Here is a 26494-nt window from a genome sequence, read left to right on the forward strand (position 1 = left end):
GTAGCCAGTAGCCAAGCCAGAAAGACTGGGTGAAGGGGGTTGACTCCCAGGCTCTGGCCCCCGATGGCTCTGTGGCCTTGGCAAGCTTTTCAACCCAATGCCACCTGCCCCTTCTTAGTTAGAACTCCATGGCATTTCTGGGGCACATAGTGAACAAAGCAGACGCCGTCCCTGCCATGATGTGTGCGACCCTGTGTCAGGATGGTGGGCACATCCTGGGCGGGGAAGTCGACCTGGCAGGTCAGGACCCACATTTGACCCACATTTGTAAAGAAAACGTGAAACAGAAAAGTTCCAGTATTGTCTTGGGAAACTCTTGCCAATGTGCGTCCTGAGTAACACTGTAACCTCAAAGGACTGCTGCATGATCTGCCCTGATCCCCGATGGCCACCTGTCTACTGTGATCCCCACAACATCACTCTGCTGTGGACTCTGGAAAATACCCAGCTGCCTCCCCACTCAGAGCTCCCACCCCAAGCTGCTCCACACCCTCGGGAGCCCCGTCCCACCCAGCTTGGTCCTGTCTCACTGACAAGAAGACTGAGGTATGGGGACACTGAGTAGCTTGTTCTGAATCGTGTGGTTCTGGGAGCCCAACCTCAGACCTGGCCCCTCAGTAAATGGTAAATCTCACGTTGTATGTATTTCACTACAGTTTTAAAACATTAAAAGGCCAGAGGGCTCAGCCACCAGGGTTTCTTACAAACGAGTTTTATTTGCATTCTGACCCATGCCCAGATCCCACATGCAGATTTCTCGTCCGCACGATGATACAGTAACAAGTGCAAAATATGCTTTATTTCAGGTACAAAAACAATGTGGCAGCGTGACAACTCCTGCCCTGATGCTCACCTCCCCATGACCCACCCAAGGGCCACACCACCCCAGCAGGGACTCCCACCACCTGCAGAGAAGGGCCACCCAATCTGGAGAAAGGTGAGAAAGTCACACTTTAAGAAAGAAATCACTTCACATACACAAAACATTGGAGAACTCAGTACCGAGTTTCTGCCCAGGAGCTTGAGGGAGGCACACAGAACAATCCCCGCTTTCTTCCATCCTTTAACAACCAAGCCCCACCGACATTTCCCATCCAGGCTACACGGAGCCGGTGACAAGCCAGCACGAAAGTGAACGCTGCAGATGGAGGAGCCGCCCGCGTGTCCCGGACCCTGACACCCACATCTGATTTCTCAGTCTTGACTTTCTTGGAAACCGGGCTGCAAGGAGGATCAAATAGGGTTAAGAGCAAAACACCGAGCCCCGATCCCAGCCCAGGAGAGGCCGGTGGGCACCAGCAACTGTTGGTCCTTCCAGAGGACCCACTGCAGCATCCGGCGAGCTGCACAGGGGCCAGAGAGACGGGCCAAGGCACACACAGGAGGACAGGCCGCCCCAGCTGGATCGCAGCCTGTGGGCCAGCTTCTCCCCAGGGCAGAGCCGGAAACTGGGCCCTGGAAACCCTCACGGGCGGCCGGGGAGGCCCCTCTCTGTCACCACGCGAGGCCGCCACACAAAGTCCCCTCTGCAGGAGGAGGGGCAGCAAAACACACAGAGACTGGGGGGCCCGGAGACCAGCTGGAGGTGACAGTCACCTCCCGGGACAGGAGCGCTCCAGTGACCTAACTCAGGAAGCCGCCACCCACCCCGGGGCACCAGCGCGATACCCTTGCACCCTCAGGTCTCTGGGAACCAGCCAGCAGGGGAAAGCAGGGAGGACAGGACTGATTCCTGAGGGGCTGGGGGCCCACCGGGGCGACAGGGCCCGGCCACGTCACCAGCCAAGCGGCAGGGAAGAGTCAAAGGCCACTCAGCTGCATGATTCTCTTCAAAGCTCAAAACAAATACTTTTTATTATTTTAAACAGTCCTTAATCTCTAGGATTTTCTTCAAGATAACCGGGGAACCGAGTGCACCAGAGGTCTAGCTCAGGGTTAGCCAAGTTTTCCTGTAAAGGGCTCCACAGTACGTGCTTCTGGCTTCAAGGGCCAAGAGGAGGCAGATCAATATTATGTCAGCCTAAGAGGACACGGACGACAGCAGCGTTCTGATGATGACGTTCAGAATGTAATGGCGGGGTACGCTTCTGGTGACACGGGGGTGCTGACAAAGACTGGAATTGGGGGAAGGGTGACGTTTCACTTCATTGGGTTCAAAGACAGGGCTCCCTTGTCACCAGACAGACCACAGGACCCCGCAGTTTGCCGCAGTGGACATTAATCACCGTGGAGATTAGGTGCCGGGAACGGGGTTGCTAATGTGGTTCTGTCCTTGAGGAAGGACTGAAAACTTCTCACAGTAAAAGTCTTCCCTGCTCCCTGCGGCCCACCCCCAGGCTCCTCGGGGTGAGGGCAGGACGCTGCCCCTCTGAAGGGGTCCAGTTTGGCTGCCGGGATGGCAGGGCTGCTCAGCCCACGACGAAGCAGTGACCACCCCTCCCCACCCAACCCCATCGGCTGCCCCACGCCAAGCAGCAAATCCACCTCTCAGAGCTACTTCTTGGGGACCTGGCAGCTAGAAGTCCCCTACATGGTAAAAAGGGTCAGGGGGACAGCGGATCCAGACAGGGGCCACTGGCAAGGGAGCCACTACTCAGAACTGTCAGCTGTCCCCCAAGGAACAGAGGCGGAGGGAAGAAAGCCCAGGAGGAGCTTTGCAGAGAGCCCAGCAACCTTCGCAGAAAGCCTCTGGGTGGGCCCCAGGAAGGAGGCCCGGAGTGGCCTGGTCAGCACCTCACTGCCCACAGGCCACACGCAGGGCTTCGCTGCAACCTCCACATCTCTAGGCCAGGGCCACCCGAAGACCCCCACTTCCCGGTCCCCAGGATACGGGGCGGGGAGTGGGGGGGGGCTGGAGGCGATCAGAGAGGGTGTACGAACATTCCTCCTGGCCAGCCTGATTGCTGATGTCAGGTGCAGAGGATGTAACCCCAGGGGACAGTGTTAAGTGGGGCGGTTGGGTGGAAGGCCGAGTCCACGGGCCTTGCTGTGGGGGTCCTGGTGGTCAGAGGTCAACTGCCAGCACTTCTCCCCTCCGAGAAGAGCTGGACTCAGGGTGCACGTTTCCCACCAGTCAGGGCGGCTGTGCCCGACCAGCTTCACCCACATAGTCTGAACCCAGAGCAGCACAGCAGTGATCACCCCATCGAGCTACGCTGAGGACACTCAGGGTGGCGCTGACGCCAGATGCCAGGCACGGGGCGGGGAAAGGGGTCCATGTGCGCACACACGTGCACACACACACGTGTCCACGACGTGGGCACAGAGCCGGCCAACGCTGAATCCAGCTCAGGCTCCAGGGAACAGCTGGAGGATGGTATGCAGAGGGGTTGAAGTCAGCCCAGTTGTGAGCTGGACTGAATTCTTGCAGACATGACTGAGACAGCTGTCCAAGAGCGCGTATCCCTGCGGGAGTGCCAGTGGTGCTGCGCACCTCCGGGAAGCACACGCGACGCCCTGCCGGCTGTGGGGCTGACGGAGGGAAAACGAGAAAGCCCGGTGGCCCTCATGCTCCGCAAGTGGCTGAGTCAGCGCAACCCCCGTCTCCCAGCCCCTGACTTGAGAGAGAGAAGCCCAGAGACACATGACAAGTGAGGGTCTGGGGTCCCGGGACCCCCGCCTCTTGGTCCCCTGTCCTTTCCAACTCGCCCCACCCCAACCCCACCTTTCCATCTTCTCTGCCAGCCTGCAGGCTGCCTCCCTCCACTCCACTGACGACAGCAAAGGGCTTTTCCATTTTTCCCATCAACTCGTTAATGATTTTCAGAACCTGAGCTACTCAGGCCAGCCCCCGAAGCCACTCTGGACTTGGAAACTTGGGACACACTGCCCTTCCAGCTCCAAACTGCTCCCAGGAAAGCCCCCTCTAGGTCAACAGCTCTTCCAAGAGGCCCCGGCAGGAGGTCACCAGGGCAACATCTGACCTAGTTTAGGACCCCACACCCAGACTTCAAACCCCACGCCCTCCTGCTCTTTCCAAAGGCACAGCATCCCTTCCCCCAGCAGATTCTACTGGCCCCCACCCCCAATTCAAAAGCCTCTGTCTTTACTGTCAAGGTGCAATGCGGTAACCAGGTTTATCACAACCTTGCAAACAGACACCTGCCCAGCAAAGCAATGTGAGGGCCCTGGGTGAGGAACCCAGCCTCGGCTGCTGGTTCCTGACAGCAGCCTGAGCACACAGCATGTCCCCTCCCAGGGCAGGGTGCGCGGGGCGGGGCGGGGGGGGGTCCTTCTAAAAACTGCTGCTGTCAGGGAGAAGCTGTGCCGAGAAAGATGGGGGTGGAGAGGGCGGCTCCAGGAGGGGCGCCTGGTCCAGCAGACCCAGACTCTGGACTCAGGAAGCAGTGGACAGGAGCGGCTCTGTACTTTAATAAGATGAAAAAGCTGAAACAAAAACCTGCAGCCAGCTCCTCTGACCCCAGTGGCAGGTACAAACTGTTGAATTAGGCAGCTAAAGCATTTTGGTACCAAATTACCATGCGTATTCTTTTTCGGTATTTACTATTTCCCACTTCCTTGTAAGCAACAAGATTGAACTACAACCATCAGGAGACAGTAAGCAGCAGACGCAGAGGGCATTCCTGAGAACGGAAAACCCTACTGACAGCAAACTTAAGGTAACAGACCTTTATGAGAATGAGATTTGGAATGAAGAAATAAAAACATTAGCTGACCACTATTTTAGAATTGAAATTTTAGCCTGTCATCACCTGGCCTGGGTAATGGCATCTCTGAGGTCTCGTGAAGGACAGGCACCTTGAAAGGCTGGACCTTGGGAAAGTTCGTCCACTTCTCTGTGGCTCAGTTTTCTCAAGAAAGGAAACGACTGGTCTTGCCCTTCTCCTCGGGCCCCAGGACTAGTGCGTGGAGCTAGACCACGCACCAAGAAAGACTGCAGAGCATCAGAGAGGGACACTGCCCAGGCATGCAGTGACAGGAACGGGGAGACAGCAGGAAGAGAACACAAAGCCAGCTGTAAAAATGGTGGACCCAAACTTGGCTGAGCTTAAAAAAAAAGGCAGGAGGGAGGGGGGCACAAGCTTCTTAATGACAGCCCTGTGTCATGGAAAAAAAGACCCAGTAAGAATCGGGGTCCCTAGCAAATGTGCGCAGGCAATTCCACGGGGATTCCAACAGCCTTTTCAGCAAGTGGTGTGGAACATCTGGACATCTCTACGTGAAAGAACGAAGTCAGACCGCAACCTCACACCATATAGAAAAACGAACTCAAAATTAATCAAAGACTGCTGGAGAACTAAAGCTGTAAGAACTCCTGGAAGAAAACATAAGCAGAAATCTTGATGTTGGGTTAGACAATGGTTTCTTAGATATGACACCCAAAGTACAACAAATAAAAATAGGGAGCTTAAAGACATCATCAAAATTAAAACCTTTGTGCCTCAAAGGACATCAGAAGAAAGTGAAGAGAACCCACAGAAGTGGGGAACGTTTTGACAAACCACACATCTCATAAGGGACCTACATCTGGATTATACAAGGAACTCAGACAACTCAGTAATAAAAAGACAAACTAAGAACGGGCACAGGACACGAATGGACATCACTCCAAAGAAGACATACCAATGGCCAGTGACACATGAAGAGGGATGCTCAGCGTCACCAGCCATCAGGGAGGTGCAGATCCAAACCACAGTGAGGTGCCACTTCACGCCCACTGGGATGGCTGCAATCAAGGGGACAGACAACAGCAAGTGCTGGCGAGGATGTGGAGAAACTGCAACCCTCATACACGGATGGGGGTGCACAGTGATGCAGCTGCTTTAGACTGTTCTGTCTGGCAGGTCCTCAAAAAGTTAGACATAGAGTGACTCTATGACCCAGCAACTCCACTCCTACGTATTTTCCTAAAAGAAATGGAAACATACGTGTACACCAACGCTGGTACAAACATATTCATAGCAGCCTTATTCATAATGGCCCCAAAGTAGAAACAACTCAAACATCCACCAGTGATGGATGGATAAACAATGTGGTCTATTCAAAGAATGAAATATTACTCAGCTATAAAAAAGATTGCAGTACTGATACGCTCTCAGCGTGGATGGCCCTAGAAAACACATGCTAAGTGGGAAAAAGCCAGTCACAAAAGACCACGTACTGTCTGGTCCCACACGCAAGAAACGTCCAGAACAGTCAGCTCTAAAGAGAGAGAAGGGCCATGGGTGCCCAGGTGGAGAGCAATTGGAAGGAAAGTCGGAGAGCCTTGGTAAGGGCACAGGGTTTCTTTAGGTGTGGGTGATGAAAATGTTCTAAAGCTGATTGTGGTGATTCTGTGAATTTACTAAAAACTGTAGGCTTGTACGCTCTACATGGTAAACTGTACGGTATGTGAGTTACAACTCAATAAACCCATTATACACTACCCTCCCCCCTGCCCCGGAAGGAAAAGGAATCAGGGAGCTGTCCTTACTCTGCAGGCACCACACCCAACACAGTTGTGACCAGGGCCCATTTCACTCCCAGAAATGCCCCGCGTTGCATGTCAGACGCATGTCATTACTTCATCACTATGTGTTGTCAGGCAGGTGGCTCTGCCCCTCTGGCCTTCAGTTCCTCCCTTTGTAAAGGCAAGGTCTACCCAGTTCTGACCACCTCCACATTCCACACAAGCTCCCATGGAAAAGCTGTAAGACCCTGCTCCGCTGGCCACAGTGCTCACCATGCTTTGGAAGATAAACCCTAAGTTAGCAAAGAGCTGAAGCCCTGGGTCCCAGGAAAGAAAGACAAGGCAAAGACTAACTCCTAGCCTGCCAGTCACTGATATTCCCCAAGGTCAGGCCACTAAGAAAGGTGATGCCAACGCAGGCCAAATGCTCCGAACACACCCTCTACAGAGGCAGAAAATACAGCATCCCCAGGAAGCCTGGCAAGTCAGGCGGTGGTCCACCAAGGTCCTCTCTAAATGGGACTTGGTGAGTCCATCCAAGAGGGCCTGGAATCGGACAAGGCAAGGTCACCTGATCACACAGCGAAGGCTCAGCTCCCAGCCCTCCTTACCCGTGACTGCTTAGGAAATAAAATTCTACCCACGGTGCTCAGGAGCAAGCCTTTGGTTCTTCTCCCTCTTATACTCACGAGACTGTGCCTAAGAATCGTCTTTCTACGCACCCACTCCGACCGCCAAGGGCCTTAGAACTAGCTCTGTGTGGCCCTGGGGTGTGTCCCCCACCCCGTGCAGAGATGTGGGCCCACCTCGGGGTCTTCAGAGGTGGAAGAAGCAGGCACAGAATTAACCCACCTCCTACCCACCCACCCGGGAGCAGGACAGATGGACAGCACCAGGGTCACTGAGACAGACTCAAAGCACCCTGTCCCAGCTGTCCTGGTCATGGGCTGGTTACCGGAGGGGAGGGCGGCGGCTGGAGGCAGGAGAGCGGCCGGAAGGAGGACACAGGAGGAACCGGATGCCCAGTGGACTAACTAGCCTCCCGCCAAGGGAGTGAGGGGATCAGAGAAGCTGCCCCCACTGTCTGCTCTTCAGTATGGTGGGGCGGGAAGAATGAGGAGCTGCCCCAAAGCCGGAGCGAGGAGGGAGGGAGAGAGACTCGGCCTCGCGGGCACAGGCTGGGAGCGGTCCCTCCGGCGCGGCTCAGGGCTGCGGCGTCTACATCGGGGGTCCGGGGGTCCTTGGGGCTGGGAGTGGAGGCGGCTCGCGCTGCTTCGACTCAAAGGCCACATTTCAGGATGACGTGGTAGCCGTCATTGCTCTCGGCTGCAAGAAGAAACACGGGGTTCTCCTCCAGCAGGAAGGCACGGGCTGCAGCACCCGGGCATCTCGGGAGGCACGGGACCAGGGTACCAGCCGAAGCCGGCCGTGATCGTTGGCAGAGATGCCAAAACAAGACGCAGAGCAAAGCGTGCTGACGAATGCAGAGGTTTCAACGCACGCTATGCCTCGTGGGGTCTCTCCAACAGCCAGCCTCTCCACCACAGCCCGAGGCCCTAGGACTAAGGGACCTGGTCCAAGGCGGCAGAGGACTTCCATTTGGATGCACTGCCCACACTCCCCGGCCCAGCCCCACGGCAGCTCGCAGCTGGCCCTTCCTGTCTCCTGGCACATGAACTCTTCTCAGCTCAGACCCCTTCCTCAGGGGGCCCTCTCGCTGCCGTGGGTCCCCCTGCCCCGAGTCCCCGACCCACGCCACCTGCAGGCTCAGATGCTGGACTCCACCTTGCTCTCCCTGGACACCCACACTTAGAAAAATTCAAATGCATCCAACTTCCCCACCCTGGGTTCACGGAGAGCTCATGGCCTGGCCAGGAATTCCCTTTCCAAGCGACCTTGGGGCCAGGCTCACCAGTTCTCCCATGTTCAAGGTTAGGTTTTACAGGAGGCTTGCATTTCTTTTTCCCAGAGAATGTCTGCAGGTAACATTCTCCAGGGGCCCACTTCCTGGTCTGCCTCTCCCCCGACTCCGTCAGCCCAGGGGACACAGACAACAGACTTCCATTAAACAAGAAAGGAAGGGGTTACCTTTCAAGGTACTGAGGATGAAACAGGATTCATCTTGGAAGTTCTGCACCATCTGAAAGACAAGAGAGACCGTTCCCTTCGCCATTGAGTTCCGGGCACGAGAAGCCTCAGTGACACGGGGCTCAGCCAGTCGCCGCCACCAGAAATGCCAGTCACACGTTCACACAATCGCAGGAAGATGGTTGTGTCCCCCTTTCATGGCAAAAACGGGATGCACAGTCAATGGACAAAACAGTTACAACCTCGAGTAACAGGAACTGGACATAAGGGACAGACAGAAGCCTGGAAGGGAGCTGAGATGGAAACGTTTAACAAGAGACTTAACTTTGATGTACTTGCTCCCGTTTGGCTTCTTCCTGTAGGAGCGTGTCCGTGTAAAGCAGAGAAAAAACTAAAGCGCTTTGAAGGAATCCTCGGTGCTCGTGCGCTCTGTGTGTCAGAGTCCTGGGAGCACCAGCTGTGAGCAGAGCACACTCCCCGTGTCTACAGCCGCGGCCGGAATCAAGCAACCACGTTTCCATGAACTGCCCCCGACCTTAGACAAGTCACTTCCTGTCCAGGCCCTATCTGTCCAGTGGGGCTGTTTGGATGATAAAATACATCCAACCAGGTATATACAATCAAGAGGGAGGCCATCAGGACAGGTATTCATCCGTATCACTGCTTCATAAAACTGTCCAGGGGGCCTCCACTTAGGAACATGCACACTCCCCAGGCCGGTGCCCCAGATAAACTACACGCACGCACGCACACCTGAGGATGCTGAGAGCAGCACTGCCTGTCCGAACTCTGGACAGCCCCGGGAGAGGCAGCACGAACCAGCTGACGGCCCTCCCCCTCCAGCCCAGCGGGGCCCGGCCTCCAGCGCAGCCCAACACGCCTGACCTGCAAAGCCTGTCACAGAAGGACACACTCGTGTTCCACTTACAGGAAGTCTTAACACAGGCAACATAAACAGCATCAATGCAACACAATCCTCAGACCAGTGGGGGGCACGGACGAGACAGCCCACAAAGGGGCCCCGCCCCTGAGATGCAGACACTGAGCACTTCCGCTCCTCTTCACACCGTCCAGGCGAGCCTGTGTGCGCTCTGCCCGGATGCGCTGCATTTCGCAACACACACTCAGAAAGCATGAAAAAGATACACGCACACACACGCCAGCCAACCCCCCTCCAAATCAAAAACTGCCACCCACATTTTATTGCCTGCTCTGGGTTATTGCCCCAAATCCTGCGCGTCGGCACCCCCCACCCCCACCCCAGCCCTGGGCCTAATGATGCGTGAAGTGCACTGACTGTACTGCTGGCCGCCCCCTCCCCTCGGGGACGCTTGCAGCCCCACCACTTGGGCAGCCAAGACCCGAAGCAGGGTCCACACGGCTTAATCAGTAACTCCCTCGTTGAATGGAGTGCCCTCGCACCCGGGCGGCTGCGCGCCTGGCCCGGCTGCCCCCAGCGCCCCGGGCCATTAAGAAGCAAAGGTTTCCAATTGACGCAGGGTCAACAGGCAAGAAGACTTCAGGAATAAGCAGGGCCTGCTTAGCGGAGGTGGCCTTTGAGTTCTGTTCTCTGCTTCACTTGCTTAACTGCCGGCTCTGGGGCACAGGGCCGGCGGGGAGGAAACTTCCTCCAGGGACCCGAGAAATAGCGAGGGTTCCACACATTCCTGGCTTTCGTCTTCAAGACAGAAATTCCCCGTGAGATGCAGAGGGACGAGTTTTCGGAGCCACCACTGCCTGCTGCTCGGGGGGGTTTCTAAGAACACAGCCGCGTTAATGTGCCGGTACTGCTATGGAAGGAATTCTGAACTGCTGGCAGCAACAGCAACTTGCAGATAAACGTACCTTTGTCTCAACGGATCCTGGTTGTGTTTTAAAAACCCACACCTGCACACACTTGGGCGCACAGTGGATACTCACACCAAAAATTATCTGGCAGGATCACTTCAAGCCCCTTCTAAACTCCACTGGGAAAAGAGCGGGCAAGATTAGGGCCTGTCACGTCTGCCTTCTGCTGCTCCCGGCTGCCTGACTTCCGATATTAATTGCGAATTACTTTTTAATTAAAAAGGAAGGAAAACACCACCTTGCCGACCTCCAGGAGGACACTGCCATGAAGCTGGAGCCTCCCACGTGAGGGGCTCCACAGTTGTGATGACAAGTGGCAACAGGGCTGTCACTAAGAATGACAATTTATGGACTATGCAGACAATTAAAGCCTTACACATGATGCGCTGTCAGATTTAAAGCTCTCTCCGTTGCCTGCTCCCCAGAACACAGGCCTAGCTGAATTTATTATCTCCTGGCAACTGGCACTGTTTTTTCATCCTTACTACAACCTGCTCAATGGGTGTAATGACCTTCATTTTGCAGACGTGGAAACTGAGGCTCAAAGACATTCAGTAGATTTGTCCAAGATTACTCAGCTCCAGGGGCCCCACTCCTGGTGGGGACGCCAGTCCAACCCCCCAGGCAGATTTTTTCTACTTTCTCAGCCACCACTCTCGTACCATTTCCTCCATAATCCTCTGCACAGAGTTCCTCCAGAGCGCTGAGCTCAGGGTTCCACCCCTTCTCCCACCAATACAGCTCTGCCTTCTTGAAGGCCTCATTTCAGGAGTGGCCAGGCAGCCTGATGGCTCAGAGTCCACCGGGGTTCCCACCTCAGCCCCACCTCTCACCAGCTGTGCGGCCTGAGGCAGTTCCTCAGCCTCTCTGTGCCTGCTTCCTGTCTGTGGAATGGGACGATGCCGGCACATCCCTCCTCACTGGGAGGCTGTCAGGATTAACTGAGTCACTATGCGCTGGGCTACAGCAGGTGCCAGATAAGCGCTGGCACTGCCATTGTGACTCTGAACAGCAGGGCCTGAAAGCTTCTGTTCTCCAAACAGAAGCATGAAACATGCCAGCAAACCCGCTGTTAACCTCTCCCCAGCCACGCGGGGATCAGATCACGCAGCACACAGCTGCAATGGGGTCCAAGGCCCGCGGTCTCTGTCAGCAGCTGCCTGCATCCGGCACAGCTGTGAGCCAGGACAGCCACGGCACCTGCACCATTCAGTGTGGGAAGCCCCGTCCTCTCCATTGCCAGCCTAGCCCACCCACCACCCTGACCCTGACCCCGGGCAGGCACCCTACTCCTGACTTCTCGCAGCCCCAAATGTGAGCACCCTGAGGACGGGGCAATCCTGGTTCCTGGGGCACCTAGTGGGGAGCCCAGTGGTGGCCTCAGACCCTCTCCATCCTGGCTGTCCATGTAGCCCCTGCAGTCAATGGCAGGTGGCAGGCAGACGCAACCTGTTTGTCATCTCTGGGCCCGAGTCACCCCAAGCCCCGCAGGGTAGGCGCACTTCTGGTGCCTGTCTGCGGCTCCTCCTTGGCGCGGGTGGCGCCAGGCTCACCTCGTTGCTGACCACCACGTGGATGCCGGTGGGTCCCTGCCGGTAGACTCGGTGGATGTGCTGCGGGGAGATACTGTACAGGTTGGCAATCTTCTCAACCAGCTCCAAGGCGGTCAGCTCCTCCAGGAAGATGGCGTGGTACACTGGAGGACGGGGGACAGGTCCATCTATAGAACAGGTGTTAGCTCTACAGGCCTGCCTGCCCTCCACCCCCCACGCCTCAAAATCAGTAACTCGCGTGCAAGGCTGTCCACGCCCAGACTGACTCGTGGGACAGAGCTATGCCGGGCACACGTCCAGAAGCCCCAGGGTCCCCGAGCAGCTATCGTTGGGAAAAGATGTCAGGTCACGCCCCTACTCTCGCTTCTGTCTTTTGGGGGACTCATGCAAAGTGCAGAATCCCTGGGTCCACACGGACCTGATGACACCTTGCTGGGGTAGAGGCTGGAGGGGGACCAGCTGGCAGAAATCTGCCTTCGTACAAGCTTTCAGGGACCCCGATGTGCTCCCCACCATGAACCCCACTGCAGGCGGGAGAATAAGAACCCTGGTGCTCCATTCCTTTCCTTCCATCATTTATAGGGGTCACTGGATGGCTCCGGGTGGCCAAGAGTCAGACTTACAGACAATTCCACCTGACAGCAGGGGTGGGGGCCCCTCCCCCACAGTACAGACAGGGCTCAGCTGGAGCATTGCGACCCCCAGGGGGAAGGGGGTGCGCCAGGAGCGTCTGCAGCCAGTCTGAAGATACCAGTGAGCCAGGGCTGGAGAGGCTTCCTTATACAAAACCAAACCAGCCGGAGGTGGGGGGCCACCTGGGGGACGCCACAGTGCTCTGGGGCCTCTAGTTCCTCAGGAGTAAAACACAAATGGATTCACCTAAAGACTCCAAACTTCCCCCTCAACTAAGGGAGGAACTTTGGTTCAAACAAATCTGATCAGCGGCTCACGTTTTTATACGGGCGCCCACACGCGCACATACATGCACACACACGCAGTGGCTCCCTCTGAAAGAGGCCACAGGGCTCCAGCCACACAGCCTCGCCTTCCCGGGACTTAGCAGAGGCTGACCCATGCCCGAATTGGCTCAGAGAACGTGGCTGCTGGGTCACGTTCCTTCCAGTGTTAACACCAGGTAAGACTCCCAGGCCTCTTCCCCAAGATTCCTTTTTACAACAAAATTCTTTTTTTTGCTGGGGGGGTGTAATTAGATTTGTTTGTTTTTTTTAATGGAGGTACTGGGGATGAACCCAGGACCTCGTGCATGCTAAGCACGTGCTCTACCCCCGAGCTACACCCTCCCCCTACAACAGAATTCTAAGTGTACACCCTCCGCAACCCCACTTTTCAGAGCCAGTCCTAATTCTCATTTTGCTCCTCAGACAGATCAGACTGTGGGCCACAGAGCAGGATCCCCGGCTGGCCCTCTATTGTGACCCTCCTGTCCCAGCTGAATGTGGGGCCACCAGGGCCACTCGGTCGGCCCAGCCCAGATCTCCTCTCACTGGGGCCCCATGGGAGGGCAGTGTGGGGAAACAGGAGGCCCTGGTGGGGAGGAGTCCCCGCCACCCACCACACAGACTGGGGTCCCCACTGCCGTCCCGCTTCTGCTGCAGGGACGCCCGGCTCTGCTCCAGCTCCTGGCAGACGTAAAGGGTCATCTTCGGCCTCACGCTCCTGGTGGGGAGGAAACAGACAGCAGGTGTGGGGACAGAGCTCCGGGGTCTGCAATGTCTCGTAGCACAGGGTGGAAACAGCAGCAGGGCCTCAGGGGGAAAGAAAAGAGGCCGCAGGGACACAGACCGCCTCTCACAGGGGGAAAAGCCCCATCCAGGCCGACCTCTACGGCCTCGTGAGGGCTAGCTGAAGGCAGAGATGCACGACTTCCGAGCCCCACAACCCGCCCAGTGTGGGCTCAGCTCAGGGCACCCGCTCAGGGAAGGAGGCATTTCTCAGAGTGGGAATAAGCCTGCCCCCTCCTGCACTTGCCCCCAGGAGCCCTGTCCCCACCGGCCAGCCCGTAGGGTGTCCAAGAGGCCGAGATGCAGGCCACCTGCCTCCAGCGGAAACTGACACCCACCTGCCTTTGATGGCATTGAAAAGCCGGATTCCGTCCGCAGGGCCACAGATCTGCACCAAATCCTCGCGAGACATCTTCAGCAGGTCGGCACCTGGGCAAGTAAATGGGGCCACCTGTGACCAGGGGCATGAGAAAAAGGCTGCACCCACAAACACCTACAGCCCCGGGGCAGGGGAGAGCCAGCCTCACCCTCTAGGAGCACCAGACGAACCACAGACAGAAACAGCAAGAGCTAAACAGCATCAGAACATCACAGCCCAGGAGACGTCAGGCGCTGAACAGTGGTGCTCACAAACCCGGCAGAATCGAAGGCACTTACAGAAGCCAGGGCCCTCCCCGCCCGGCCCTCCCCACACCGTGATCCTGCGCAGATCTTCCCAGCACATGGCACTGTCTGCAGGTGGGAGCTCACAGCTCATGATGCTGTGGTGTGGAGAGCACCCAGCACCCACAGCCCCTCGTGTCAGCCCCTCCTCTGCCCCAGGGAACCACTGTCCTGACCTCCACCACGCAGGGGAGCTCGGCTCGCTTTTGGAACTTATGTAAATGCAGCTGCACAGCATGCACCTCTCTGAGTCTGGCTCCCTCCCCCCAAGTTCTGTAAAGGGGCTCATCCGTGTTGTGTGTAGGTCAAAACCATGCGTGCCCGTCAGCGAGTACTACACTCTGCGTGAGGAAAGCACGATTCCTGCGCCCCCTGCTCTGCTGAGGGGTGTCCAGGGTGCTCACCGTCTGGGGCTGTTAAGCGTCTTGTGAACATCCTAGCACGTGGGGCCCCCTCCTCAAAGCCCAAGGAGACCCCTGGAGCCTTCCGCCCACGTGGACTCTCCAAGGTACAAAGATGATCAGCTTTCTGCCGAAAACCTGCCCATAGCCAGGTGGCCTCCGGCCAGTGTCCACCCTAATCCCGCACTGTTGAGATACAGTTTTGGTTACAATTCTGCAGGCACCGTGGCGCTCCCTCCACAGGGAGTAAAGGCCGGAGTCCACGTGCTGTCCCACCAGGGCCCTGGTGTCTCTCTGGCCTCACCTGGGCCCCCTGCTCCATCTACACCAGGCAGGCCCCCACCTTGCGGCCTCTGCACTTGCCGTCTGCCAGGAAAGCTCGTGCCCCCGGACGCACTTGGCTCGCTCCCTCCTTCGAGGCTTTGCTCTGGGACACCTTCCCAGGAAGGCCTCCCCACTCTAAGGTGGCGGGTACCTCCTCCAGGCCCGAGCAGGGGCAGGTCCCTCCGGTCCCACCTCAGGGCATGCCCCTCACACAAGGGCCACAGTGTGTTGAAACAGGTGATTTACACCCCACGCTGCCTCAAAGCTGCAAGGTACCTGTCCGACCCCCTGGTACCCGCCCTTCTAAACACAACAGTTGTTCTCAGAACAGCGGAGCTCAAAGAAGGCAGATGGGTGCTGTTCTGCTTCCATGGCCACAGATGTCCTGGGGCCACTCCTCTGGTTTGAGCCAGCTTTACTCCCCATCACTCTGCCTGCTGGGGAGCAGGGCTCACGGCCCAGGGCCTGGACCCCACCACTCCCACTCAGGGCTTCTGTCCAACGGGCCATCAGCAAGTGCTTGAAAATCCTTTCAAGGAGAAAGGGCCAGCTTTCCCTGCCCGCCTGCGGCTTCACCGCGTCTCCCGGGTCACGGCTCTGGGGACTGCGTGAAGCAGCACTGGGACCAGGGAGACCTGCTTGGCCAAGGGCCCTTCCGGGCGGACCGGGGCCCGCCCAGCCAGCAACGGGCATCCCAAAAAGGCCCCCGGGCGGCCCTCCCTCCAAGCCGCACTGGAAACCCCAGGGGCAGGGCCGCCCACCCAGCCCTCACCACGGTCAGCACCCACGAGTAGCCACATGCCTCTGGGTCCCCAGGACACATCCTGGGAGGGACCTGCTTGCCGAGGGACTGTTTGATCCCTGCGGCCCCAGACACGTGGGGAGACACTCACCCGAGAAGCTGGCAAAGAGCCGGCAGAACTGGGAGAACCTGTTGCGGTGGAGCCACTGCTGGGCGTCCTGCGTGGAGGCCGAGGGAAGCAGGTGCTGCGGGCAGAGGGAGGCCGTGAGGGGCGCCCGGCCTGCGGGGTGACAGGCGCCCGGGGCCCCGCCGCAGACACTTACGTCACTGCCCACGGGCGGGGCCTCCACGGGGTGAGTCGGAGAGCTGTTGCTGCAAGGGAAGAGGGGCGTGAGCGGCCAGGATGCTCTGGTCCCCGCCAGAAGCACTCCCCGCCGGCCTGGGCTCCAGGGCTCGTATGGGACAAAATGCAGGCAGGAGTCCTGCTTCACCCCGAGAACCCTCACAAAGCCCTTGGTGTGGATGGGGGTTCTGATTAGCTACGCTGCCCCTTCCTCAGCCCCCAGGCTCTGGGGTGGCTTTGGCCAGAATTTCCTCCCATCCTGAGTCCCCTCCGGGAGCTGGGCTAAACAAAGGCTGACGGAGAAGACTGGGCCCGCGCCCCACAGGGACTCAGGGCCTGGACGGCAAAGGGCCACCTGAACACAGCAGAGGGCAGCGGAACCCCCCAGGGAGCTACTCTGCAGTGAGCCCCCAGCCTGGCACTGTCCACGAGGAAACCATGCTCATGTTTCCCCGCTGGGGGGCACAGACCGGAACACCTGGGTTTTTAAGTCGAGAGCATTATGTTTAGCCAGACTTCCCAGATGGACGGTGGTGACGGCACGTTGTGAATGTCCCTCACGTCATTGAACTACCTTCTTAAAAGCGGTAAGGTTTACATCATGTATATTTTACCACAATGAGGGGAAATAAGACCCTTGCAGCGGTGACCTTTAGACCCGCCATCAGTGACCACGGGGTGCTGGGTACTTCACTCCCGTCCCCCAACCCTGCGTGGAACCCACACTCCCTGGGTGCTGGGGACATGGAGGCTGCGGGGCTCGAGGGACTTATCCCCAAAGGTGCAGGTTGAGGACTAGGCGTGCCGAGCCTGAGTGTCACGGCTGTCCCACCTGCCCCTCTCAGGGAGGGAGGCCTCCCCTCACCTTGCAAATGAAGTTCATGTCTTTTCCTTCATTTTTTTTTTAATTGAAGTATAGTCAGTTTACAACGTTGTGTTAATTTCTGGTGTAAGCACAGTGATTCAGTTATACTCAAGTTCATGTCTTGCTTGCCCATTAGGAAAGTTCTGTCTGCCAAGCACGGGCTCCCAGGAACCGTGTGCTCTGCACTCACCTGTTAAACCCGCCTGGCATTCCTCCTGCCTCACCCCTGCCCCAGGACCAGGACGGACAGAGCCACCACAGTGATGCTGTGGCCCCTGCACCCTGGCACCTTGGAGTGGCATGCCTTTGCAGAGCTGGGTGACCAGCAGTGAAGCCACTTCTGTGTGGCAAGCCCTGACGCCTGGGGCAGGGAGGACCCTGAGCTGACCCCCACACGCACAGGGCCTGCCAAAGAGCTGAGAAGGGCCTTCCAGCCTTGAGGGAATCCAAACGCACACCTCCAGAGGCCCGCAGGGACTAAGAGGTGGGCTCGGCCCGGGTAGGGGGTCGTCCGCAGGCACCTCAGGAGGCTGACCCGACGCCCCCGCAGGCCAGCCCACTTAACCTGGGGAGGGAGGGGGCAGTGGTTGCTGGGCTGCTGCCCCAGCAGACAGGCTTTCTGGAAGGCGCCCACACACATCTGCACACACGTAAAACGGTTGTGCACGCAACACCCGTGGCCCCTCTGAAGCCCAAATGGATGCCCTGCTACAAAGGAGGATGCAGGAGGGGCCACCCACATCACCTCGGGGACACGGGAGGGAGGGAGGCCACACGTACCCTTCGCCAAGGCCGAAGCTGCTTGGAGAGCCGCTGTAGCTTGGCGGGGAGGCGCTGGTCACCTGGTAGGCCACGTCGGGCCACGGGGAGCACTGCAGGGAGAGCAGAGGGCGGCAGTGGTACCGGAGGAGCTGGGCCAGCAGCGATGCTGAGCCCCACGCCGGCGTCCACTGGGGCCCACTGTGAATCTCCAGTCCTCCCACACCCAACCGCAGGTACCCAGTTATCCACGCCAGCCAGGGACGTGCGGGTTGCCGGGGCCACACCAAAGAAATCAAAGAGGGCAGAGAAGAGACCTAATGGTCAGCACGTCATCCCCAAAGCGAGCAAAGCATGACACGTGTCTCTGAGCTTCTGAGGAATCAAACCAAAGGCGGAAACCACACCAGTCACGTGATCCCCGGGAACTAAAGAGGCCAGTTGCCCACCAGGTCTTCCCGGTGCAGACAGTGGACGTTAAGTGCATGAAATCGGGGCCCTGGGCCAGAGGCCACATCCAACAGACGATCATCAGTAAGGTTCAGTGTCAGAGTCTGCGGACGGGCCTCGGCCAACCGGAGGCATTCCTCAGGAATCCTCTCAGAGCCAGGGAGACACAGAAACACGAAAGACGTGGTCCCTGAACACACGGAACTTCTTGTGCAGAAGCCAAAATGAACACAAGAGACTCTCCCAGAGAAGCAAAAGCTTTTGTCTGTTCAGGGGAGGCCAGGGGACAAGAATTCACTTCTTCCCTTCCCGCGATGACACCTCTTTGGAGAGGACCAGCCTGAAGCATTCCTGACGACTGACAGACCACAGGGTGGGTAAATATTTAACTCTGTTCCGAGTGTGGGCTGGAATTTGCTGGTGCTAAATCCTAGAGCCTGGGGAGGAAGCCAATGAGCTGACACAAGGGAGCCGGCAGTTCACAGGGTCACCAGCCTGGTGGGGATTTCAACACCTGGCCAGTGACAGGGACCTGGACGGACAACGCCTGGGGCACAGCAGGCCCTCCCCTCCAGCAGGGGCATCCAGAGCAGAGCCGAGGTGGGACGGGAAGGAGGGGGGTTCTCAGGCAGAGAACAGTGGGTGCAGGAGGGTGATCAGGGCGACCACATCACCAGCCCAAGCCGGGACCAGGCCCGGGAGTGCTCCCCTGTCCAGTGCGGGCCGGCTCTGCGCCTGTGAGGGGGGCAGGGCTCTTCCTGCACCAGGGGTCAAAGGTCACAGTGGCCCCACTCAGAGGAAAGGCCAGGAGACACCTGTCTGCACCAGAAAATTAGCTTCATACTGTCTCGTTCCAAGTACTGTTTGCACACAGCTTATCACACACACACACACACACACACACACACACCCCCCCAGAACTGGGCCACTGTCCTCCCAGCACCCGTGCCAGGGCCTCACCCTTCCCACAGCCTGACCCCACCGGGGCAGCTTGCCCGTCGGCACCCACCGAGGACCTTCTGAGAAAGTCAAAGGGTTCATTGAACAAACCCCAACACCTCACCGCTGCCCTGACTGCGTAACACAGTGGCGAAGAGCTGTTAAGAAAGTGAAAAATGAAAACAAGAGCAGAGCCCAGTAAAAGGCGGCCGCAGCAGTGGCCCCTCGGGAGGAACAGGGGCGTCTGAGGAGCAGCCTGGACGGAGGGGCGCTGGCGCGGGCTCCAGCCAAGTGAGGTCAGGAGGGAGCACGGCCGCACGTCCACCCAGCAGTGACACATGGCGCCGCTCCCTCTGACCCAGCCGTCCACGCCGAGGACAGAGTCACTCCCCACATGCAGAACTTCACCTGCACAAGCGTGCCCAGCGCCTGTCTGAGATGGTGAGAGCCTGAAACAGCCCGGCGTCCACACAACGAAGGCTACACAGCTGGACAAAGAACCAGAAAGCCCTTACAAACAGACAGGAAACAGACTCCAAGACGTGCCATGAAATAAAGACAGCAAATCGCAGGACTGTGCGTGTGCTCTGGTGTGTGCACGCACGTGCGGTTAAGTGACAAAAGCAGGCGTCGGGCCATGAATAAAACGGTTTCTCCCGCAGAGAACATCGAGCCAGAGAAAAAAGGAGCCAGAGATGCCGGCCGCCCTGGGAAAGAAACCTCAAGGCCGGACAGTGTTGGAGGGAGACTTTCTGACACAGATGCTGTTATATCTCTTGAATTTGGACCACATGATATAACATCTATTCAAAAAAATAAAAATAATCTAATTCTGAAACATGCAAATGGCAACAGAGTTAGAAGTTACTTGGAAACACCCCGGATGGACAACAGGCGATGTCAGCTGAAGGCCCCTCCGGACACGGGAGTGCACCACGGCGTAAGGGACATTCACCCAAAGTGGGCCCCTTCCAAGAGGCTGAGCCACGGCGCCCTCACCTCCGCGAGGATGGTGGTCTCGTAGGACGGCTGGTACTTCTCCTTCTCCTGGGCCGTTCGTTTCTCCATCTTCTCCCGGTCGGTCTTCTGTTTCCGGTCGGCGCCCTTGGGCTGTACATGCAGAGCATGGGGGTCCGGTTAGTTCAGAGCCAGCGGAGGCGGCCCTCGGGGGTTCCGGGCTGAGCAGGGGGGGCTGTCTGTTCCCACCTCTCCCGGACCCAGGACCCAAGCAGGAGCTCAGGGACCTGAAAGCACCCTCTGACCTCGCTGGCATCAAACACCTGGTCCTCCTGCCCTGCGGGCACTCAGAGCCTGCACCGGGGCCACACAGAAGAGCTCAGACAAGACCTTTACCAAGGCCCCTGCTGACCGAAAGGACCCCCAGGAGCCTTCCTTGGGCCACCCCGGGAGAGTGACAGTGAGTGCAGGGCCGGGGCTGCGGGTTGGGACTCAGTCTACACTCGCAGGCCATGAAATCCTACACATGTTGTGGGGGCCTCCTTGCCCCCGACTCCCAGCTTACACTCAAATATGGGGCCACACCCGTCCTGACATGGCCTGTCCTGGGCGCCCACAGACCTGAGGGACCTCCAGGTGCCCAGGCCTCACAGGTGCTGCTCCTCCCCTCCTGGACAGACGAGGAAACCGGGCCTCCAGCGATTCACCGAGACGCAGAGGGACCACGTGCCCACCAGGTAAGATCCTGGTGCCGGGCAGGGGGGGCCTGGCCCTGACCCTGACCCAGCAGGCCGGGCTGATGGGGACAGTCTTGACTTCACTGGGACCGTCACCGCCCACCCCGTTCAGGGCCTGGCTGGCGGGTTCGGATCTCAGTGTCTTCTCTGTGCACACTGACCACTCGTGGGCAGTCAGGGAAGAGGATCTGTTCTCAAGCTGGACAGCTCATCCTGGGTGCCTTCCTCGGGCCACGGCTCCCAGCTGGGGGGTTTAGGAAATGGCTCATGGGGTGATGCCCAAGGAGGGAAGTTATAGGGGGTCCTCTGGGGACACAAGTGACAGGCCCAGTGTCCAGGGGAAGAGCCAAACAAGTGGCAGCCACACCCATCATCTGGTCTCCCTGCTCCACCTCCGCCCTCCAGTCTCAGCCCAGAAGCCTCAGGGCAGGGCAGTGTTACTGCCGGACCCTGCAAGACTGCATGTGGGTGCACTCGGCCCAGCGAGTCTTACAGGGGGTCTCCTGACCTGACTTCGACAGAGAATCTAACGCACAACTGCAGTCTAGGCCAAAGTGCTGGGAGGAAAACAGTCTAAAGACGTGCAAATCCCATCAGTGAGGGAAGCCAGAGGAGCGCGGGCCCGGGGGTGAGGGGCAGGCGGGCAGTCCGGAGTCCAGCAGAAGCCTGGGCTCGGGGGTCAGCGGGTGTCCTACCTTGAACACCTTGATCTGGCAGCTGGCCGAGTGCAGGTGCTCCGTGTACTCCCCATTCTCGTTCTGCTTAAAGGTGTCGATCTGCACACGGAAAGGCACCCCCTTCTCACCCCCGTGCTTCCGCGGGGTGAACTCCGTGCTGATGCAGTGCACCTGGACGGGAACCCAGGGCTGGTGGTGAGGGGTGGGCCGAGGGCGGGCTCGGGACCCCACAGGGTCCCCCCAGGTGGAGGGCTCCATCCCGCATGGGCAGATGGAGGGCTCTGTCCCGCGTGGACAGGTGCAGACCTGCCTCCCCCTCCCTGCCCTCCCTCTCCCCTCCACACACAGGACACCACCCGCTCTGGCCCTGGTCCCTTGCCCTGGGAGGCCCTGCCTGACCAGCCATGTCCTTGCCAGCCATCGCTCCAGCTCACTGACCCTCACCCTCGCCCCTCTCCCTTGGCAAGTCCCACTTGCAGAGCAGGGACCACAGCTCAGTCCCTGACGCCTAGTGTCCAGGTTACTCAGGCCGGGCCAGAAGCTGAACCATCGCTCTATTTCTGCTAAGTACCTGCTACCCAGAAGGCACTTCGTGTATATTTGTTAGGGTGCTGTAATAATATTATAGCAATACAATATATAGTGTTGTAATAATGAGCAGTAACATTATATCTTTAAAATAGAATGAAAACATTGTAATTATGAAAGGAAAAAAGATGGCTAACTTTTACTGAGCAGTTACTGTGGCCGAGCGTTGCAGTGATGGCTTTATGTTCAATGTCTAATGTATAAGACAGGTGGGAAAACCAAGAGGCTCAAATGGGGACACAGTGGGTGAGAACCAGAGGCCAGCCCAGAATCTCGGTGCCCTGCCGTCCCCCCAGGCAGCTCGACCTTCCACGACGTCCACACAAGGCTGGGTCAACAATGGCACTTGATAATTGAGTAATTTAGAAACAATTACCAAAAAATTTTACTTCAAACTATGTATGCTAGGATATTTTTATTTTGTAAAAAGCTTGTGTACCGATAAGCAAGACGCACACAGGATTCTAGAGCATTTCAAGTCCTTTTCCAGCCCCAGGGACCAGGTAGCTCTGTGACTCTGAGCCACACTCACACGTCCTCACCCTTCTAGTCTCCTTCCCGGCAGCAGGGCCCTGAGGACGGATGGTTCTGAGGAACTAGACAGAGGACCCCGGAGGTCTGGCTTCTTTCTCCCTCCCGCTCACCTGAATGAACGCAGAGGCTCTCTTGGAAGGGTCCCACAAAAACTCGACTGCGTTCAGCTGGGTCGGGCTGGCCCTGGGGTCCAAGATACCAACAGACAGTGGAATATCTGCACATACATACACACACACAAAAGTGCAATTGTCAGCCACTCCCAAATACTCAGGGATGGGCTCTCATTACAGGTCCAAATTCTTTACACAATCGGAAATGCCAGAAGTTCTGAAAACTATGTTCTGCATAACTCAGTTGGCAGAACGCCTGACTTGAACTGCCACGAGGCTATTAGACTTCATCCTATTTTGTGTGAACGGCCATTCTGTCCTGCCACAGAAATATTACTGTGCTGGGTTGCCTGTTGGCGGGTTACCCAGCGCTACAGGTCTACACACCCTACTATCATTCCAGCTTCTGGATTCCAAACCCCACCTGGCCCCAAGGGTTGTAAATAAAGACGGTGGACCACTGCCTGGGCCCCCATTCCAATCCCGCTGCCCTCTCGGCAATGCCCACCCTTCCCTTCGCCACTGGTCACAATGCTCGAAGGCAAGCTCCCTTCATGAAGGTCCCTGAATTCCACATGCCCCCCCACCCCCGAAAGGGGAACTCCCCAGGCCAGGCCTGGTGGCACAGTCGCCTCTCCCAGCTCCCCCACAGTTTTACACAAGACAGGAGTATGCTATGATGCTAAGATGCCCTGGACAGGCGTGGGTCCAGATGGCGACCAGGAAGAACCCTCACGTGCCCGGAGACTCACCGATGTCCAGGATCCGGTCCCCCGGCCGGCTCCACCGCCAGCCTTCCAGCTGCTGGTGCTCCGTGTACTGCAGCCGGCGGTCGTGGAAGACCACGCGGATGGTGCTCTGGGGAGGGAGGCCGGTAGGGAACAGCTGAGCATGGACCCAAGAGGAACCCACCTTCCACCCTCCCTGAGCCAGAAAGTCCCGCCCTTGAAGCCCCCTCCTGGCGCCACCTCCCCTGCTCTCAGTTCCACAGGTACTCTGTCCTCAGAGCCCCAGCCACACCGAGGACAGGACGAAGGACGGCCCTTCCCCGAGGTTACCAAGTCCTCTACATCCAGAGTAACTTAGCAACCCTCCGTGCAGATGAGCAGACTGAAGGTCAGCACGGGGCAGAGCCAGGCTGCAGCCGGGTCTGTGTGCCCAGCGCCGCTCCAGCAGCGGGCTGCCCGAGCCCCTCTGACCACACCCCGCCCCCGGGGCCAGGAACCCACCCCTCTACCCAGAGCTCCCCTCCAGACCTCTCAGGACCAAGCCCCAGCCGCTCGGTGCCCAGGGTGGGGTCAAGGGCAGCCTCCAGCCTCACCTTCACATATTTTGTGTTCAGATCTTGAAAGTCTCCCAGCTTCCTGTTCTCCAGCAGTCGGATTTCATAAGATTGACCTGGAGGGGGGTCAACAGTACATTTTTGAATTCTGTTTTCAGATTCGGGGCTCACCAGCTAAAGACCATCTCAACATTCTCCATGCCGACCCAGGCCTCCCGGCCCCAGGGAGCAACGCAAAGAAGTCCCAGGACGGCTCAGTCGTGCTCTGGACTGGACACCCTGGTTTGCCCATCTGGCCTGGTGGGGCCTGGGGCTCCCCAGGTAATGCTCCACATGATACAGAGAGAGAGAGAGAGAGAGAGACAGAGAGACAGCACCTCTACCATCTTCAGAGAAACGGAATCCAAAACAATACAGTTTGCATCAAACTTACGGACACAGCTTCCTATTTCTTGGTAAAGAACACACCCCACAGCCCCCATGCACTTGGCTGGGGAACACAAGATGCTTAAATCCATGTGAAGTAACCAACCATACCTTACTGGGAGCAGGTTTACAGGAACAAATGAAAGCCTGTTAAACATTGTCTCTAATTGCAGAATGAAAAGCATTTTCTTCAGTTAAAAGAATTTCATGTATTCGCAAGGGTGTGTGTAGGGTTCTATTTGGTGACAAAACCAGCACAAGCCGGTTAAAGAATGTAAATGGGGGGGAAAAATCCATCCCTAATAACAACCCCCAACTCAGAAGTGTCTACGAATAACCTGAAGAAAACTAGATACGTTTATTCAAAGACACAACATAGCTTGAGTAAGCAGGATGCGCCACATCCCCTCCTTGGAAAGACCACATGGCAAATGATCCAACTTCTTAACCAAAGAGGCTCAGCCGCAGCTCTCAAACCCCCTAGCGCACATCACAGCTTAATAAAGGATGTCCTACAAATAAGAAAGTATGTAATAACCAGCATTGGTACATCTGATTAGAATTCATTAAAAAAATTTTTTAAATAATGACAGACTCACAGGAAATTACAAAAATAGTACAGAAAGGTCCTGAGTACCCACCCTCCAGTCTCCCCCCACGTTGGCATCTGATGTAACTAGGGTACGTTACTGAAGTGCACCAGGGCTCAGTACACTTGACTAACCTCCAGACTTAGGTGGATTTCCCTGGGTTCTGCAGGCTAATCCATTCAAGTTACCATTGCATTGAGAAGTTCATTTCCCAAGGTTTTATTTTAACATGAATGGCTACTTCTCCGACACTATAGGGAAGGACTTTCTGAACCTAGGATCAGTGGGGGAAGGGAAATCTAATGTAGAGAGAGATCAAGAAAGGTATCTATATAAATGTACGCAGCAAACCAGAACTGCACAAACCCAGTGCTCAACAGTCTTGATGTATCTCAAAAGCAATGATTAGAGAAACAGTAAGACTCTCTGGAGGGGGCTCCGTTGTAGCCCCCATGCTCTCATCTCCAGAACCTTTGAGAGTTACCTTTTATTTGGAAAAAAAGTTTTTGCAGGTGTGGTTAAGTATCTCAAGATGAGGAGGTCATCCTGGTTGGCCCTGGAGGTCCCTACAAGTGTCCTTAGGAGAGACACACAGAGGACACAGGGAAAAGAGGCGGCAATGTGAACACGGGAGCAGAGAAGGGACTGAGGCGGCCATCAAGCCAAGGAGTGCTGAGGCCACCCAGCGCTGGAAGAGGCCGAGATCAGATTCTCCCCTAAAGCCCCCAAAGGGAGCCCAGATTTCCAATTTCTAGCCTCCAGGACTGTCAGAGAATAAACTTATGCTGTTTGAAGCCAACGTGCCTTGTAGTAATTTGCCAAAGTAGCCACAGGAAACTAACATATTCCCACCCAGAAGATGAAATTCACTCCTTCATGCAAGTGCTGGCTGAGCAGTAACGGCCGTGGGCCAACACGGAGCAGACCCTGGGGACACAGAGCCTGTCACCCTCGCTCCGTGGGGCCTGCAGACGACGCTGGCTGAGCTCAGAAATGCCAGCCCGAGACCCTTGCTCAGGAAGGTGGACCCTCCTCCACCCGGCCGTCACCAGCCTTCCTCCAGGACCAGTGAAAACCTCCGTGCCGGGCACATCCTGTGGGAAGGAAGAGGCTCCCACCCCAGACCCTGGTCCCGCCCACTTGCTAGCTCAGAAAATGCGGCTCAGGGAAGGGTCTCGCTGATCTGAGCGACACAGCTACCTTCCTGAAAAAGCCAGGTTTCGAACACACATTTATTTCTGGGCTCCTAAGCAAACACTCCCTGGACAGCATGAAAGGGAGCCTCCTACCCGAACTGGTTTTTCCAGTGTCCTCCGCCTCCCCCGCGGAGAATGCAGCCACTCTGGCAGGAGGCCCAAGGCCCCAGTGGTCATTACCACTGGTTCAGGGCGCCCCAGGGCCCAATGAACACTGACCCCAGGCTCTGCAGGGCAACCTCAGCTTAGGCCCAGGCGGATCTCCCGT

General features: G+C 57.2%; 1 protein-coding gene across 4 annotated transcripts in view; it reads right to left on the reverse strand.

The window, feature by feature from the left end:
- Window positions 1–691: 691 nt before the first annotated feature.
- The window catches only part of TFCP2L1 (transcription factor CP2 like 1), a 51098-nt gene continuing 25295 nt past the window's right edge, over window positions 692–26494 (reverse strand). The window contains exons 3-15 of one of the 4 annotated variants that reach the window (XM_074363472.1): window positions 24054–24130; window positions 23485–23590; window positions 22730–22836; window positions 21516–21668; window positions 20126–20236; window positions 17759–17850; window positions 16094–16142; window positions 15922–16015; window positions 13979–14069; window positions 13472–13575; window positions 11899–12065; window positions 8498–8549; window positions 692–7735 (exon numbers count right to left, since the gene is read on the reverse strand). In XM_074363472.1, the coding sequence (XP_074219573.1) occupies window positions 7689–7735; window positions 8498–8549; window positions 11899–12065; window positions 13472–13575; window positions 13979–14069; window positions 15922–16015; window positions 16094–16142; window positions 17759–17850; window positions 20126–20236; window positions 21516–21668; window positions 22730–22836; window positions 23485–23590; window positions 24054–24130 (1250 nt within the window). In that variant the 3' untranslated portion in view covers window positions 692–7688. Of the gene's footprint in view, window positions 7736–8497; window positions 8550–11898; window positions 12066–13471; window positions 13576–13978; window positions 14070–15921; window positions 16143–17758; window positions 17851–20125; window positions 20237–21515; window positions 21669–22729; window positions 22837–23484; window positions 23591–24053; window positions 24131–26494 lie in introns of all 4 variants that reach the window. The other 3 variants (XM_074363473.1, XM_074363470.1, XM_074363471.1) reach the window with 3 other exon arrangements.

This window comes from Camelus bactrianus, chromosome 5 (assembly GCF_048773025.1).
Source record: "Camelus bactrianus isolate YW-2024 breed Bactrian camel chromosome 5, ASM4877302v1, whole genome shotgun sequence".
In the NCBI taxonomy this organism is placed as follows: Eukaryota; Metazoa; Chordata; class Mammalia; order Artiodactyla; family Camelidae; genus Camelus; species Camelus bactrianus.